Below are 18,469 nucleotides of genomic sequence, written 5' to 3' on the forward strand. Positions count from 1 at the left end.
CCCATAACAAAAAATAGAAATAGATATACGTCAGGTTTATTAAAACTGGTGGTTTAATGAAAAATCGACATGATTTCTGAATATAACGTCAGATTATAACCGACATTATAACTTGATTTTAAGACGTCACTCGATTTAATGTTAGTTATAAACCAAGTTAAAGGCTTTTTTTTTGTTCCTACTAGTATGATCTCAAAGATTTGAAGTGCCAATCTAGACAATTTGAATCATTAATTTCACCAATTGAAGGAGAGTGGGTTTGAGGAAGCATTGTGAAAGAAGAGTTTACTGAACGGACTATCAAGTTACTATAGAAAATTAAGAGTTGTTTTAAAAGATATCCCTACATCAAGGATTTTTTTAAATACGCATCAAGAGGTATTCTAGGCATGAACTATAACAAAACAAGGAAATTTTTTTTTGAAAAAAAATGAGACCTTTAAAGTGACCTCAAGATTGTGCCTCATATCTCACTTTCCTGTCGTGGAAGTGTATAAGAACCATTGATGCTTTTCATCGAGATATGAGTAAAAAAGCATCAATGGTTCCTACACACTTCCACGTTAGGAAAATAAGATACGAAGTACATCTTGGGGTCACTCCAACATGAATCTTTAAGTTCTATCCGATTCCTACAAAATAGAAAGAAAGAAGTTAGTTTAGGTAACTTAAACTTGTGACCTTCCAATTTTTTTGCGCTTTGCCTGAACTGTTAGCACTATCTTAATTTCTATCCTATTCCTGCAAGATAGAAAGAAATAAGTTAGTTAAAGTAACTTCAACTTATGACCTTCTAATCTTTTTGTGTTTTGCCGAACTGTTAGTACTATCTTAAACACAAATTTCAAAAATCTAATTTGCAATTGGGGAAATAAATTGGAAAAATTACTTAAAGGACCCTCTCTGAAGGGCATCTTTCTAAATAGTCCTTCAGTTTTCAACGATTGCTTAACAGGACATCTAGTAAACTTTTTCTTTCTACATGATCTCACATTTCTCATGATTGAATGCCCTAGCGGTTCGAACTCATCGTTTTCATCCAAAAATTGGATTTTTGACATCTCAATTGAGTTTCAGAGACTCCATCCTTAGAAAGGATTTAAGAAAGAAAAAGATGCCATTTTTTTTCAAACATTTTGAAGATATATGTAAAGAACTAGGGTTTTTTTTACATTTTTTTTCTTAGTTTTTATATGAAAATCAATCAAGAGTGGTTCTTTTGGGTTGAAATCATCTAAACAATTTGTTATCTCAAGTTTTTAGTTGATCCTTTCATGTATTTTAGTCGGAAAAACTCGAAAATTGAAAATGGGTGGGTGTTACCAGTGTCGAGTTCACCACATTTTATTCAATAAGTGGTGAGCTCGACAATAAAAAGTGGTGAATTTGACAATAATTAAAAAGCAACGAGTTCGACAATAAATAAAAAGTGGTGAACTCAATAGTAAATTGTGGGGAATTCGACAATAAGTTTTTTGAACTCGACAGTACAAGAGACTATTTGAAAAGAAATTTTTTAGTAAAGCTGTGTTTGGATTTAGAGAAATGAAAAAAAGAGAAGAGAAGAGGAAAGAAATTGAGAGAAATCCTTTTAAATTATTTTATAATTCCAACTCTTCTCCTATGTCTCTTTTAAGATATTTTAAAATTTCAAAGTTGTCTTAAGTTCTCTCCTGTCAATCCAAACATGGTGGAGAGAAATTGAGTTTCTCTTCTCTTCTCTTCCCATCTCTTCTCTTCTTTTAATGAGTTTCTCTTCTTTCCACTTCTCTCAATCCAAACACAGCCTAAATGTCCTATCAAGTAACAGTGCAAAATTTAGGGATTATTTAGAAAGAAACCATTCAGCGAGGGTCCTTTAAGTAATTTTTTCTAGTTTTTTTTTTTTTTTCATAGTGGTCACAGAATATGGGATCAATGAATCACAAGAGTCCACGAGTATTGAATGGAATCCTCAATTTATAAAATTATCCTTGTTAATTAGGCTTGACGTGACATGCACTAGACAGTCCTGTAAGCACTATGACAAAAAAAAAAAAAAAAAAAAAATCACTTGCAATTGGGAGGCCTTGAAGACGTAAGTGGACCCACAAATTCATTCCAAGCGCTACATGTAAATGAAATAATATTTTCATTTGATGGAAAATGGATGCATGGGCCCCACCACTAAAAGGGACATGTTAGAGACCTAATGTTAACAAATAAGGATACTAAACTATTAAATTAATAGAAAAGTGTCACGCGTTATGGTCTTGGTTTTTTATTATTATTTAGGTTCAAGAAAAACATGGGTTAAATTGTTAAATGCTACGGATTTTAACTTTTAGTAGGCAGTTTGTTTTGTTTTTTTTTTTTTTTTTTAATTTTTAAAATTGATTATTAGGCTTAACTCAATAGCTCCATTCTCTGTTCAAAACAAATTCCGAGTCCAAATGAGAGAAGATGTATCATCTATCTTAATTATAGACATGAGGAAGTCATTAAATCATAGTTTATCACTTGTGGAAAAACTTTTGACGTTTAATACAAGACTGTTTGTTATTGGCTTGAGACAAAAAAATCAAAGAGAAACTCTAAAGAGAGATGACTCCACAAGAAATTAGTTGCATTATAGTAATTAATTAAAGATCCTCATGCTATGGGCCCAGTAGTAAGTTTATAGTATACCACATAATTGTAAGTCAATAGACATTAAATTATTAATGACGTCAATATTTTTGTCTTGGTGATACTTCGTGTGTGATTAAGAAACACTAATGCACTCAGATTTTTGAATCAAATTCGCAGGAATTGTGAGATGGGCTGTGGCATAGGGAGTGTTCATTATCATAATATATGAAATAGGGTTATCACCTGTAGATGTAAGAATTCGCTCTACACTTTTCCTCTCTCCTAGCTCGGGCGGACCTGCAAATCAGCCCACTCCGACGATCAAGTTAGACAAGTTGATCAGTGTAATTTAGTTTAGACAGAAAAAGGATTCCAACCTTTTTTACCCTTAGTCCTCTTCCTTTTATAAGCATTGAACTTGATCGTTTTCTGTGCTATCCTTTGAAATGACCCAGGGCAGTTAGTTTATTAAGGGTAGTTAGCCCACTCCCTAACACGTCAGCTGCAGGGGTTGTTACAACTGCCCTGCCACTTCTGGGATAATCAGAACTGACCTGACATGATGTGGGTTGTTAGAGCTGTCAATCAATGGCACATCTGTCAGATCTGTCTTACCGACCTATACTGTCACTATCCGGACTACCCGACTGGTCGGTGGCTCAGGTCTGAGCTGGACATCTGTGCATCCTAAGAATTTAGTCAATTGGGCCAATGTAACAGTCTATCTGAGCTTAAAATTATTACTTCCAGGCTTTGCTTGAGCCACGTGTCCATGTTTAAGAATTTCCCCCACAATACCCCCTCTCGAGGGCTCGGGCAGAATGCTCGGGCGCTTGAGAATATTAATAAGAAATTGGAAAATTGACACGTGGCAGCCTCTCACTAGGTCTCAGCTAGGATTAATGATTTCTTTATGACGAATTGTTACCTAGCCCTTTCGTTTTTCAAGGGCGGCGGTCGGTAGAGCTGTTCTCGTAAGGTGTTTCTTGTCTGTTGGTTTATACGGCGCAATTATTGTATAGAATACACGTGGTGCTCCACAAATGGCTTGATTCGCGTATAAGGGGCGAACGGTCATATCGGATCTCTCATCATTTAATGCCTCATCATGACCCATCTGAGGAACGTCATCCATTGATCTCAAGCGCACATCTCGAGGCCCCTCAGGTCTATAAATACCCCACTCTTTTCTTGTTTCCGCTTTCACTTTGATGTCCCTTGCCGTTACGCTGTCCTTCTGCTCTCTCGCGCCTTCTCTGCCTCCGCCCGCGTCTTCATTAGTGCCCCTGCTGCGCCCTCTTAGTGCCCTCGCGCCACCAACCGTCCAGCCTCCCAAGGTTTCCTAATTCTTTGCAGAAGAGAACAAGGTAACCAGATCAAGGTCCCTCCTTTCTCCTCTACCCCCTTTCTCCCTTCACTTTTTCCCTTTTTTAGAATGGCCAGGGGGAAAACTTCTTCTCCCGTTCGCCCTCCACTGGACATCGTTCGGGATACCTTTGGTGTCCCCAGCAGTGTGGGTCTGTCTTACGTGGACGAGTCCCTTGTCCAGCGCGAATGCTCCCCAGGTGCCATCGTGGTGTACTGGGGACAAATGAAGGTGGGCCTCCGAGTTCCCCTTAGCAGGCTGACTCGAGAGGTCCTGAACTTTTACAGGAGGGCTCTCGGCCAACTGAGCGGGAACTTCTTCCGTCTAATTCATGCTCTCGAGCTAATGAATGACAGACTGGAAGAAGGTCTGCAACTTGGCCTGCCGGACATTAGGGCACAATTTGCCCTCAAGAAATGTCCCAACAGGCCAGGTTTTTTCTATCTTTCTAAGAGGAGAGGAAAGCCGTCCTTGATCAAGCTTCCCGACTCGGATAAGGAATGGTTTTTATTTCCTATCCAGTTGTCCGATCAGTGGGAGAGCGCTCCCGGGGACGAGCTTCCCCCCTTGACGCACCATTCTTTCAATCCACACGGTGAGTCCTACTTTTACTTCCTATCTATTTTTCCGTAATCTGTACTCCATGGACTCCTGAAACCTATCACTCATTGTCTGAACGTGTTTGTAGGTCCCAACAAGGATAGATTCCCGGAAGAGTCGGTGGTGATAACCCATTTGTTATCAAACCCCGAGCTTTTCGATTACGCAACAGAGTTTCTACATCCGTCCCTCCGTCCTTCAGCAATGGCCCTCCAATCCAAACGTCCACCGCCGATCTTGGGGTCGGACTCCGAGGACGATGTCCTAGAGGTTCCCCCCTCCTTGTCCGCGAGAGCACTGGAAAGGACGCCCACTGTGGGGGGCGTGGTCGATGTGGAAGAAGAAGAAGAAGACCACCAACCTCTCCTCAAGAGGTTGAGGAGGGGTTCGGGGCCGCGTTCCCCAACTTCCGCTCTTCCTCTACCTCCACCTCCAGCCCCTGAAGGGAGCCAGCCTGCCGAGATATCACAGGCCTCCTCGGTTGGCTCGGAGCTCAGGGGGAATCTGCCCCCACCTACCCCATGGGTGACGCGTCCCATGGTTGGGAGGAAACCAGTCACGGACAAGGATTCGGCCTTGTCCAATCTTGTAGTTGCTAGGGCGGTTTTTGAAGCGTCCGCATTGTCGCGGGACGTAGAGAAGACTAGTCGGAGTTTCGCCAGTGACCCAGTGAAATTCTCGAACGACGCGTTCCGGGCTTTGGCCGCGGTAAATTTCTTCGCTTCTTCTGAGATTCATTCCTTTTATATGCTTTTAACCTGCTAACACTTTTTTTCTTTTCCTTCCAGGCCCAATACACCGTGGCCAAGCTCGCTGAGGCTCGCGACACTTCTGCACATGAACTCTGTGCTGCAGAAGGTCGCATACTTCAGCTTCAGGCTGAAAAGGATGCGGCTGCAGCCAAGTCCCAAAAGCTCCAATCGAGCTTGGATAGCGCACTATCCGAGCTTGAGCAAAATAAAGACAAGCTAGCTCTAGCGGAGGGGAAGATTTCCTCTCTAGAGGAACTGGTGAAGACGAAGGAAATAGAGCAGGAGAGAGCCCTTCAGGACCAGCTGAATTCTCTTCAAGCCCAGCTCGACTCCTCCGAGGAAACCTAGGAGAAAGCTTACAATAAGCTTAAAGCAAGGCTGAGGAAAACTGAAGCAGCGACGAAAAAGCTAGAGGCCATCCCTGAAGCTATTCTGGAGCCTATCCCTGAAGTTCCTACTGCACCGTTGAGGAACGAACTCCCGATGATGCTGAGACCGAAGTTAGGGCCGACGCCTAAAATTCACCCCCCTCGCTTTTTTTGTTTGCTTTGTAATACAGTAGTTGTAATATACTGCTTATAATTATCCATGTAAATCTCTTTATGTATTAATGAAAGTATTTTTTTTGCAATTTTCGTGCCTTTTGCTTTCTTTCTTTTCCTTTATTTTATTTGGTTAACCATTTAACTTGTCAATTGGGCTAGGCTCCTATTGAGGAGCCGAGGCTTTACCTTAGGACAACTCCTCAGTTGGGCTTGGCTCCCGTGGAGGGGCCAAGGCTTTAACTACGTACAAACTCCTTAGTTGGGCTCGGCTCCTGTTGAGGGGCCGAGGCTTTCCCTTAAACCAACTCCTCAGTTGGACTTGGTCCCCGTGGAGGGACCAAGGCGTTAACTTCGAACCAATTCCTCAGTTGGGCTCAGCTCCTGTAGAGGGGCCGAGGCTTTCCCTTAAACCAACTCCTTAGTTGGGCTTGGTCCCCGTGGAGGGACCAAGGCGTTAACTTCAAACCAATTCCTCAGTTGGGCTCGGCTCCTGTAGAGGGGCCAAGGCTTTCGCTTAAACCAACTCCTTAGTTGGGCTTGGTCCCCGTGGAGGGACCAAGGGTTTAACTTCGAACCAACTCCTCAGTTGGGTTCTGCTCATGTAGAGGGGCCGAGGCTTTGCTCGAACAGTTAGGCATAGATGCAAAGATAACTGTTTATTGATAGTATTTCTTCAAGTTGAATACATTCCATGGTGACTGAATTTCATCACTCGTTGATGTTTTCAAGTAATATGCGCCTGATTCCCCAACTTTACTTACGACGTAGGGTCCTTCCCAGTTAGAGCCGAGTTTTCCACTGTTAACTTCCTTGGTGTTGGAGAATACCTTTCGAAGCACCATGTCGCCGACTTGGAATTCCCTATGCCTGACTTTCCGATCATAAGACCTTTTCAACACTTGTTGGTATCGCACCAATCTTTCTATGACCCTCTCTCGCGTCTCATCCAACCAATCCAAATTTCGAGCCACCATTTCATCGTTCAGTTCTGTTTCGGCCACTTGTGATCTAGTAGTAGAACCTGTACTTCGGTCGGGATGACGGCTTCGGTCCCATAGGCTAGCGCGAACGGAGTGAAACCTGTTGCCCTTCTTGTTGTAGTCCAGTAAGCCCATAGGACACTGTGTAACTCGTCCACCCATCTTCCTTTATGCTCCGCCAATTTATTTTTTAAGTTTCCGAGGATTGTCTTGTTGGATGCTTCCGCCTGCCCGTTACCTTGCGGATACCTCGGTGACGACTGGAGTGATCGGATCCCATACTCTTTGAAGTACGATTGCACACGGTTACCCTTAAATTGTGTTCCATTGTCGGAGATCAACGCATAAGGGATTCCGAACCTAGTTATGATGTGTTCTCAAGTGAATTTGATAACTTCTTCTTCCCTAATCCGAGTGAGAGGAACAGCTTCGACCCACTTAGTAAAATAATCCGTAGCTACAAGGATGAAGAGTTTACCCCCTTTTTCCCGAGGCAAAGGTCCAACAATGTCCATTCCCCATATAAAGAACGGCCAGGGTGACTTTAGAGGGTGGAGCTCGCTGGCTGGCTATAGATGCATGGGGGCATGCTTTTGGCATCTATCACAGGTCCTTACGTATTTCTTGCAATCTTCCTGCATCCTGGGCCAAAAGTAGCCCTGGTTGATCACCTTATTGGCAAGCGATCGCCCCCCCGAGTGGTTGCCACAGATCCCCTCATGGATTTCTCCCATTATGAGCTCGGACTCCGCTTTACTAAGATATTTCAGGAGTGGTCCTCCGAACGACATTCTATAGAGTTCTCCATCAATGAGTGTGTACTTGCCGGCCTGCCATAGCATTTTTCTTGCTTCCACCTTGTCCGCTGGCAGCACCTTCGAGTGTAGGTACTACGTGTACTCTTCTATCCATCCCAAGGTTCGTTCCACTTGTGCGTATTTTTTTTCACCGTGATCTATGCTTACTTTAGGCAAGTATTCTACCGGTAAAGCCCGTCTTTCCGTTTCCCCTAGCATTGAGGCGATGTAGGCCAATGAATCTGCGTGCCTGTTTTCATCCCTCGGTATTTGACATATCTCTACTTCGTCGAATTTTTCAATTTCCCATTTTACTGAGAACAGGTATTTCAACATGCGCTCGTCCTTTGCTTCGAATTTTTCATTGCACTGGTTTGCTATGAGTTGGGAATCAGTACATAACTTTATTCGACCGACCTTCAATTCGCTTGCCATTCTCAGCCCATTGATAACTGTCTCGTACTCAGCCTCGTTATTTGATGCCCTATATCCGAGCTTTATTATCTTCTCCAATCTGTCATTGCTCAGATTTACAAGTACTATTCCGACCCCCGAGCCGGAATAATTTGACGAACCATTGACGAACATCCTCCAACCTGCATGCTTGTCCCACAGTTCCGCTTCTTCTGCCCCTTCGTCCTCGTCCTCCAACTCTTCTTAGTTTGGATCTTCGACCGGGAAATCAGTGAGGAAGTCTACCAACACTTGCTCTTTTAGTGTCGTTCGCGACTCAAACTGTAAGTCGTATTCGCCGAGAATTACCGCCCATCTCGCCATCCACCGGGATTTTTCTGACCTGTGCATCATTTCTTTCAATGGGCTGTCTGTCACCACTCGGATACGATGTGAGAGGAAATAAGGCCTGAGCTTATGTGCTGAGTAGACGAGCGACAATCCCTCTTTCTCTGTCTTCGTGTACCTCGCCTCTGATGGACCCAGTATTTTGCTGACGTAGTAGATAGGGTACTCCCGTCCAAAGTCGACTTTGAATAATACCGAGCTTACAGATGATGAGCTTGTGGCCAAATAAATTCCTAACTCTTCCCCTTCCTCCGGAGAACTAAGGATCGACGACTGCCCTAAATACTTCTTCAGGTCGCTAAACGCCATTTCCCATTCCGCGCTCCAGGCGAAGTTCTTTTCTTTTTACAGCAACTTGAATAGTGGACGGCATCTGTCGGATACTCTGGAAATAAACCTATTCAATGCTGCTATCCTTCCTGCTAGTTTCTGCACCTGTTTCTGACTGTTCGAGCTCGGCATCTCTATCAAAGCCCGAATCTGATCTGGGTTGGCCTCAATGCCCCTTCTAGTAATGATGTGCCCGAGAAATTTCCTTGACGAAACTGTAAATACTCACTTCTTCGGATTCAGTTTCATTTAGAAACTTCTCAATCGGTCGAAGGTCTGCTTCAGATCTACCAAGTGATCATCTACCTTCCGACTTTTTACTAATAAGTCGTCGATGTACACCTCCACTGTCTTCCCGATTAACCCTTCGAACATCCTTGTCACGAGCCTCTGGTAAGTGGCCCCGGCGTTTCTTAAGCCAAATGGCATGACCTTAAAGCAGAACAGCCCTTGCTCGGTAATGAATGATGTTCTTTCCTGATCCTCAGCTGCTAAGGGGATTTGGTTATACCCCGAGTATCCGTCCATGAACGACATTCTTTCATGCCCCGACCGTAGCATCTACAAGTCTGTCTATCCTCGGCAGAGGGAAACTGTCCTTTGGGCACGCCTTATTGAGATTTGTGAAGTCGATGCACACCCTCACCCTCCCGTCCTTCTTTGGCACTGCCACTATATTGGCTATCCATTCTGGGTAATCTACTTCCCTGATGAATTCGGCCTTCAATAGTTTTTCAATTTCCTCATTTACCCCCTGCCTTAGATGGGGAGACAGCCTCCTCGGCTTCTGTCGAACGGGTCGGAAGTTTTCATCAATATTTAGTCTATGGCATGCCACCAAGGGGTCAATTCCGGGCATATCCCCCAACGACCATGCGAACATGTCCTTGTTTGCCCTCAGAAGCTGGAGCAATGCTGCTTTCTCCTCCCGCAACATTGTGGTGCCAATACTAACCAGCTGACCTCCATTATCACCGAGGTCCACGGCTTCAACTTCCTCAACTATTGCCCGCCGCTCCTGCTGTGGCTCCTTCTATAATTGCTACGATGCCTCTCCTTCGATTGGTGGCTCCTTTCTCTTCTTTCGAGGAATGGTCTCGACGACCTGTCTTTATTTCAAGGTCAAGTGAAAGCACCGCTGCGCCATCTCCTGGTCACCCCTGATTTCCATCACTCCTTCCTTGCTTGGGAATCGAATAACCTGATGATAGGTTGAAGGGACTGCCCTCATCTCGTGTATCCACCTCCGTCCGAGGATCGCGTTATAGGCTGACCCTACTGTGATCAGGAGTGTGATTTCTCCCACCGAACTGCGTGGGGCCCTATTGAACCCATAAACAAGGGTCGGGGTCGGTTCCAAACTATCTGAAATGCCCATCCTCTTTGCTGTGCTTAAGAAAAGAATATCCACTGCACTTCTCGAGTCCACCAGTATCCTACGGAGCTCGACGTTTCCAACTAGGAGTGCGATCACCAGTGCGTCCTGATGGGGCTTTGCCGTTCCCCTCAGGTCATCCTCAGTAAAAACAATCGCCCGAGAATCCGCTCTGTTGCTCATCGTTTCTGCTACCTGTACCTCCGATGCTACATGGTTGACTCCAACCATATGTCGGATCCTTTTTACTCTCTCCCGAATCACCTGCTTAGATGGCACTTCAGCCCCCAACACCCCTGTGATGGTATGAACTATCCTGCGTTCTTCCGGCTCTCGACGCCCTCCCTTGGCCGGCCACCTTGGTCTGGGCTTCCGTTCATCTCTCTCGGGGGTTTCTCTTCTTTTCTCTCTTTCTGACGAGACATACCTTTTGAGCTTCCCTACTTCAACCATATCCTGGATGATATGGCGTAACCTATAACAGTCCTCGGTGGGGTGGTCCTTGGCCTTATGGTACTCGCAGTATGGTTTTCCGGGTTTCCCCTTATACCCCCGGGGTGGCTGAATGAAATCAGGTTCGCTCTTTATGTGCCTCAGTATCACAGATAGTTTTTCATTGAGCGGTGTATACACCCGGCCTCTCTTCCACCTTGACTGCTCATTCGGCTCTCTCCGTCTTTTCCTGCTATCTTCCCCTCTGAGAAGAGTTAGTGCTTTTGGTGCCTCAATCCCTCCCTCGCTATTGGCCACTGTCTGAGCACTTCGTCTCCTGCCCTTCACGGATTCCTCCACGAGGATGTACTTCTCCACCTTTGAGTATAAATCTTTCAGACGAATTGGGTCAGATTTGATCAATGACTCGTGTAACCGTGTTCCCGGGATGACTGCAGCGTTGTACGCCGCACAGGCGGTTGCTTCGTCCATGCCTTCTACATCCAACGCCTTCGTTCGGAAACGAGTTGCAAATGACCAGATACTCTCCCCGACCTCCTGTCTAAGATTAAACAGAGTGTTAACTCCGACCTTTGATCCCTGCTCTGCTCCGCACCTGGGCCTTCTTCGATTTCCGCGCGCTTGTCCAGCCTTTGCCTGAGTTCCTCGTTCTCCCTTCTTATATTTGTAATCTCATCATTCTGTCTCTCCAAACCCCTGCGCATCTCCTCCCTCATCTCTGTGAGTAAGTTGTACATTGCGAGCATAGGGTCTTGCGCGTTTGGAGGTGAATCTGCTGGTAAGGGATTTGATGGCTCTCCGCGTGCCTTGTCTCTAGCTTTTCCCATTTTGGTCATTTTTCTCCTTGTAAGTTTCCCACAGACGGCGCCAAATTGTAGATGCAAGAATTCGCTCTACACTTTTTCTCTCTCCTAACTCGGGCGGACCTGCAAATCAGCCCACTCCGACGATCAAGTTAGACAAGTTGATCAGTGTAATTTAGTTTAGAGAGAAGAAGGATTCCAACCTTTTTTACCCTAGTCCTCTTCCTTTTATAAGCATTGAACTTGATCGTTTTCGGTGCCATCCTTTGAAATGACCCAAGGCAGTTGGTTTATTAAGGGCAGTTAGCCCACTCCCTGACACGTCAGCTGCAGGGGTTGTTACAACTGCCCTGCCACTTCTGGGATAATCAGAGCTGACCTGACATGATGTGGGTTGTTAGAGCTGTCAATAATGACACATCTGTTAGATCCGTCTTACCGACCTATACTGTCACTGTCCAGACTACCCGACTGGTCGGTGGCTCAGGTCTGAGCTGGACATCTGTGCATCCGAAGAATTTAGTCAACTAGGCCAATGTAACAGTCTATCCGAGCTTAAAATTATTACTTCCGGGCTTTGCTTGAGCCACGTGTCCCATGTTCAAGAATTTCCCCCACATCACCCAGGGGCAGAGCCAGGATTTTCCTATAATGGGGCAAACTATCACTACGACAAATATGGCAATTAGGAACGGTTTATAACCGTTCCTAAGCCAGTATGAAACGGTTGATGGACCGTCTTTAATCGAGGCGTCGTTAATGAATTTAAACGGCTAGAATCCGATCTAGATCTCAAGTTTTGGAATGGTTAAAAACCGTTCCAAAACTCAGATTGTAGAACCGCTTAAAACCGTTCCAAATCTGCGTTCATATAATAATAAAAAAAGAAAACCTTAGACATCGATTTAAAATCTGATGTTTAAGTCTGAGACTTTAGACATTGGTTACAAACCGATATCTAAAGTTTTTTTTAAAAAATAATTTTTAATTTTTAATTTTTTTTTCTACACACCTATCACCCGCGGTCAAATTAATTTTCATTTCTGCCGTGACCAAAATAGCTGTTATTAGTCAAAAAAATAGGGCACAAAACTATGGAGAAGTAAATTCTTTTGAACTACATTAATGATACCATTACACTCAGCATTCACCAAGACCTCAGTCATAATTACTACTGCGTGACCTGTGGGCTCCTTCGACGCTCTCTGTAGCATGAACACCTGGTGTGTCAAAAACAACCATATCACATTCTCAATACATTTTGTGCGTGTGTGTGTGTGTGTGTGTGGAGAATTGGCTGATAAATAACAGCTTTACCGTTGCTCAAGATCATGGTTTTAAATATTTAAATGTTCTGTTTCTTGCATTTATCGTATGACAAACCTCCACATAGAATTTTGAAGTTGACTAACTTTTCGCTCTGCATCGTCAAGCTTTTCGGTTAGCTGCCCAATTTTGGCTAGAGCATCAACAAAACCTTGCTTAGTCTCTTCTACTGTCTTTCTTTCTGATAACAGCAAAGCCTGTACAAATCGTAAGGGTTAAGTTACATTTGCCTAGTACAAAGTTGAGTAGTGGTGCTTATAATAAACTTTCTATTCATTTCATAAGCTAAATCTCAAGTTTCCTGAAAAATAAACAATGAAGTAATAATGGTTTCCATTTATAGCAAATTATGGTGAATCCTTGCACATATTTGCATGGCTAGCTTGTCTGCTAGTTCTACAGGAGGATTCCCATGTTCCAAGGAAATCCAGCTACATGTACACCACAAAGATTTAATGCAAAAAATGCGGGAATAAGCATTACAATGATATAATAACGTTATCCTTCTATAATATTATCATAACTAGCTAACGTGAATTCAGATTATTTCTATTTGCAAGACCCATTTTCAGTCACGCATAAACATTCATCTGTTGGACATAATTGTATATTTAGTATTAGCTTGAAAGCAAACACTACCCTCCATGCAACTATAGCTACATCTTTCTACTTCTCAATGACTCTATATAGTAGTATGTCTTCTATCTTTGTCATTATTTTCCGTGCATCTCGAGAATTCTCTAAAATAGAAATCTCTTATAGGTAATACGAGCATATAATATTAGGCAATCAATCATTCAAGTTTAGTGAATCTACCCTTAGGCTCTCAACCTCAGCAGTTAATGAATCGATCTTCTCTGTATCTTGAATGACTGGTGGTGATTCTTCAGCAGTTTAGCTATTTTTCCTTCGCTTCTTTAAGCACTCTAGTTTCTGTTGCAGCCTGAAAACATTCACATGAATGATTGCCACAAGTACATATTCCTTAAATATATTATCACGTGATGCATAAAAACTTTGACGAACACCACATTAAGGAATTATATTCAAGTATCCAACCATTCTGATCTTTCTGAGCCCTTTCCTAGCAACCTTTTGTCTCCAACCACACCGAGCAAAGATTGTCGCCTTCAGAAGATTCTTATAATATAAATAATCTCTCTGACAACGCCAATGAGCCTGAAAGCCAATAACATGTATGGATTAATAACTCAATATCTGAGCTTCTAAATCTAAAAAATCATGAGAATTGGAGTGAATTTATCTTGCAATTATAAGTGAATTTAGATCCTACAAATAAATAGAAAATCCACATAAAAGATTAAAAAGATCTTTGTGACATTAAGAGAGAACACCACTTGGTTGATGATTGGAAATTTAGTTTTCTCTCTAAGTCTGAATTTGTTGCGTGCAACCATTGCTCTTGTGGGTGTCTGCAATGTGATTACAGATGATGGCACTTTAAGGTAAGATTTCCTGGCAATATATTGACGCCAATTCTTCTGAATTGTCACAGCTGCTGTTTTCTGTCTAAATTGCTGTTTGAAGGCAATTTTACCTTCAAAATGAGTGAGACATTCATTATTCAGAAAAAAACATGAAGGATACTATCAAATAATAAGTTCCTAACACATGCATGATTTAACCATGTAAGGTACCTCTCCATTGGGACTGCAAATAAATTGCAGCCCTACGTAATGAGATGAACTCCTTGTGAGCAATTTTTGTACAAATTTGTCTTTGAATGGCTTTAGCTGCGTTGCCCACTACCCCTGATCTTCGCGCATCCAACTCTTCCATCTGATCAGCTCGCAAGAATACCTTTGTTTTGCTGATCTGTTAAGCAAAACATGAAGGGTACCATGTGAAATAATAAGTTCCTAGTGGCAAGATATGTCACAGACAATAGTTGGGCTTAGAACACAAGGATTAATAATTCTAATAGGGTAAAAACATTTATAAATCATCAAGAATCATTCAAAATATCCAGTGAAACACCTTTAGTGGCATTAACAAACTTAAAAGTTTGCGGGAATGTTGAGACTACCTGATAACCTTTCAATCCATTTTTGTCCAAAATCACTTGACATGCAACCTTTTCATCATATCTGCACATTAACAAAGAAATCCACATGAAACACCATTTGATATATAAATGAACTCAAATGGTAGGAATCAAATAGTGTTTAGAAAAGCATCCCTCGTAACACATAGATGGAATAAAAATGACTTACTTTCCTTCCAAAACTTCTGGTGCAAGGATGCCAAAGTGGTGAAGAAATTCAGAAAATGTTTGTCTTGTAGGATATCCAGTAAAGTTGATCCAAATTGCCCCAAGAACACCCTACAGGTATGATATGAATGGCAAAACATTTTCAAGAGGATCACCAACCTACAACCAAACAAAATGATGTATAAGGATAAAATTAGAAATATTTGATGGAAGCTTATGTAGTTTGTAGTTCCATAGAAATAAAGTAGAGGTGCAATCATGCAAGAAAGTATCATCCAGCATCAGGTTTAAATTTTAAAGACCCGAGCGAGTAGAATATTTGGTCAGTGTCATGTGTAAGATGTAACATGGCAGTGGCATCACATCACCTACTATGACGAACACTAGTTATAATGTTTTGCAAGAGGTAAACCTATCGTTTTCTGCTTTTCTTCTGTTAGAAGAAAAAACTACTAGTGAATTGGCAAACTTGCTTCTAACTCAGTAAGGCGAGTCACATTGAACCAAATTTCTAAACCTAGTTCATCTCAAGGAAACAAGACACTAGCATACTAGCTTGTTGTCCACAAACACCAATGCATGACAAGCAGCAAGAACTTCTACTGTGCGAAGGAGCACTTTTGTCATATCTAATACTAAATTCACATTGTCAGTTAGCCCAACAACTCTTTGGAACTCTTGAAAAAAACGCCAGTCTAAAATTCATGACATCAAGGAGTAGTAACTACTTCATGAGCACAAAGACATAATCTTGCAACGTACCATGTCATCCGACGTAAGAGTTCCTGTCTTGTCAAAACAACAAATGTCAACTTGAAATAAAGAAAGTTATAATATAAGCTGAAACAGACTAGGGCCCGCTCGCACACACAAACTGTGTCCTTGCGTTAATCCCATAAATGGATAGTTAACCATTCATTCAATAACAGAACATGTGCCAAAGTAGAAGAACAAACATGTACTCAAAAATTCAATCTACTACGCTCTAAAATATTCCCCTGGTGACTAAATTATAGTATTAGTAAAATAAATAAAAAATCCCAATTCCAATAGTCTATGTTGTTGTAGGCATTAGCATCACAACTACAAAGAACGAAGTAGGAAGGAAGCATTAGAACAAGACAATGACCAACTATAATTATTGAAGTAGATACACTGACCTTTCCAGCAAAGGGAATTCGGAATGGCTCAGTGCAGAATATCCCACACCATGCTAATGCAATCAAAGATGTTTTAACAGCTATTGAAAATTCCATTGGCAGCTCGGGGGGAGGGGTCACAGAGGTAATAATGAATGAACAACTTAAGAAAAGCTTGTATTGCTCCTTGTTGGATCCTCTAACCCCTGCAACAAAGACGTACAATGTAAATAAGGAACACACTGAAACATAAGCAGTATCATTAAATACAGTGAGAACAAGAGAAAATCCCAGAGTCAACGCATATTACTTCAGTGAAAGTTATTGGGTAGCTGTTCCAGAAAAATTGGAGGTCACGTAGCACCTTTTTAAGTACATAACTAACAGCAATGATGGCAAATATAACTAAGAACATATGTACATTAATTTTACCTTCTTTTAATGTTCCTGCCAAGCTCTTGTGGTTTCAACACATAAGGACTTATGTACATGAGACACACCCAACCCTTTTACACTTAATTTTATTTTTCAATATACACCACCAATTGATGTGCATTGGACACAATATAAATAAACAATTTAATATCAACCTTGTTTTAATACTAAACTACTTTTCTATGCTGCCTCTTATCAAGAATTACACATCCAAAATTGGTGTGTACTTTCCAACCCAAAATTTTAATTTTGCCTTTTTACATTGTTACTTTCCTTCCTTAACGAATATATAAACAACCTACCTTTCTATGCTTCACGTTTCCTTAACAAAAGTTTGGATGGGCTCAAGCGAAGCTTGTGTGGCCCCTTTTCATATTTGTATCACGCTTTACCTTATTAGGGATGATTTCAATGTTCTAACATACAGTGATTTGCATGCAAAGCACACAATTCCCTTCCAGTTTTCCTTTTACTATAACAGAGAGGAGGGTGGACCAACTATTCTCAAATGCTATAGTCTACAAAATTTTACAAAAACAAAGGTGGGGGGCTCTATGTGGCATTTTCTCGGATACTTGGAATGCCTCGAACAACCCAAAAACTATAACTTAAATCTAGTGTCCTAAACAGGATTGAATTGGAAAAGACGATGGAGAGCCTAACTAAACTTACTACATTTACTAAAATTCCATCTAAGAAATCCAAAATCACTCAAACTCAAATCTAGGGATAGAAGACGTACCAAATGCAAGGATTCTCAGTCAAAAACGACAGATTTCTACCTCAGATCCACAAATTGATGTAGTAATATTAGCGAAACTCAACTGATTGACTCCAAACGCAACGATCTCAGCCAAAAATTAGCAAATCAAATCAAATCTAACTAAGAATCGTGTAATAGGGTTCCAAAATCATAAAAAATGATAGATCGAAGAGAAAATTGAAATAAAGCAATATCTTACATGGGAGACGAAGGGATTTCGACAATCCTAGCCTTAGGTTGTGTAGATCTTAGACAAAGAATCGATCGACATTGAGGAACGAAATGGATTTTCTCTCTAAAATTGATAAATCTTCGCCAATCCTAAGTTTGTCAGGAAACGACTGATTTTCGTAGATTTTTCCTTTCTCTTTCCCCTTCTCTCGACCCCTTTCTGTCTTTCATTTCTGTAAGAATGAGAGAATGACCTTCTACAATTTAGTTCGGGTTAAAACGCCTGGATTAGGATTTAGAAACGGTTTCCAATATAAAAAACGGTTTTAACCCGTTTTTTATTACAAACGGCCAAAGTCCGTTTTACCCTTTTGTTCCAAAATAGACATTTTCTTGTAGTGTATGGTTAGTTGTTTAGTGAGGATGAATGGTTTTAGGGAGAAATTAAGAGTTTTTTAGTTAGAAGTTGAAAAAATAATATTTAGATCATTTCCAATTAATATTTGAAAAGTCCCAGTCAAGATTCAATGTCATCAACAAAAAATTGAAGAGGTGAGGGAGTGGGGACAAATGGGGAATGTAATTAGTTGAAAATATAGGGGTGTCTCAAAGTTTTGTGGGGACAAATGGGGCATGCTATTTATATTTTCAAATAAAAGTTTAGTCTCACGTTGACTCTCCGTCAAACAGACGGTTGAGATGATATAGATTTTTAAGAAAAATGTACCCCTAGAAAAAAAAATTGTATTGGTTCCTAGGCGATTAGTATTGATTTTTAGGAAATATTCATTATTCCTCTTATCTCAATTGTTTGTTTGATGGAGGAGTTGGAATCTAGCATTTTTAAAAATAATAAAATGAAAAATGAAAGTGATGTAATTGTCCATAGGCGGATTTGTGGCTTATAATCCAAGACATTAAATGTATTTTTGGATGTGTGGTTTGATTCGAATTATCCAACTAATTAAAAAAGTATTATGGTGAAGATTA

The 18,469-nt window shown here is 41.6% G+C and overlaps 3 protein-coding genes across 9 annotated transcripts; all 3 read right to left on the bottom strand.

The window, feature by feature from the left end:
- Positions 1-7,743: 7,743 nt before the first annotated feature.
- LOC147401572 (uncharacterized) lies at positions 7,744-8,238 on the bottom strand. Its single transcript, XM_086444407.1, has one exon. It carries the CDS (start codon positions 8,236-8,238, stop codon positions 7,744-7,746), a length of 495 nt encoding a protein of 164 aa, XP_086300533.1.
- Positions 8,239-9,892: 1,654 nt separating this feature from the next.
- Positions 9,893-11,080, bottom strand: LOC147401573 (uncharacterized). The gene has a single exon (XM_086444409.1). The coding sequence runs from the start codon at positions 11,078-11,080 to the stop codon at positions 9,893-9,895; it is 1,188 nt and encodes a 395-aa protein (XP_086300535.1).
- Positions 11,081-12,716: 1,636 nt separating this feature from the next.
- On the bottom strand, positions 12,717-17,712 carry LOC147401574 (myosin-17-like). Of its 7 annotated transcripts, XR_015178556.1 has the most exons (8): positions 15,734-15,756; positions 15,089-15,130; positions 14,973-15,038; positions 14,786-14,846; positions 14,397-14,574; positions 13,798-13,917; positions 13,555-13,681; positions 12,723-12,935 (listed from the first exon to the last, which is right to left on the bottom strand). XR_015178556.1 is itself a non-coding variant. In XM_086442901.1 (7 exons), exons 3-7 carry the CDS (start codon positions 15,109-15,111, stop codon positions 14,022-14,024), a joined length of 603 nt encoding a protein of 200 aa, XP_086299027.1. In that variant the 5' UTR covers positions 15,112-15,130; positions 16,132-16,316; positions 17,288-17,710; the 3' UTR covers positions 13,924-14,021. The 7 variants fall into 7 exon arrangements, 3 of the variants coding, with proteins under 3 accessions (XP_086299029.1, XP_086299027.1, XP_086299026.1); XR_015178555.1 differs by having other exon boundaries at positions 12,717-12,935; positions 13,555-13,917; XR_015178557.1 differs by lacking the exon at positions 15,734-15,756 and adding exons at positions 16,132-16,316; positions 17,288-17,708 and having other exon boundaries at positions 12,741-12,935; positions 13,555-13,917; positions 14,973-15,130.
- Between the last annotated feature and the right edge of the window lie 757 nt (positions 17,713-18,469).

Source organism: Akebia trifoliata, chromosome 5 (assembly GCF_017979445.1).
Source record: "Akebia trifoliata isolate Shusen 1 chromosome 5, ASM1797944v1, whole genome shotgun sequence".
Taxonomy (NCBI): domain Eukaryota; kingdom Viridiplantae; phylum Streptophyta; class Magnoliopsida; order Ranunculales; family Lardizabalaceae; genus Akebia; species Akebia trifoliata.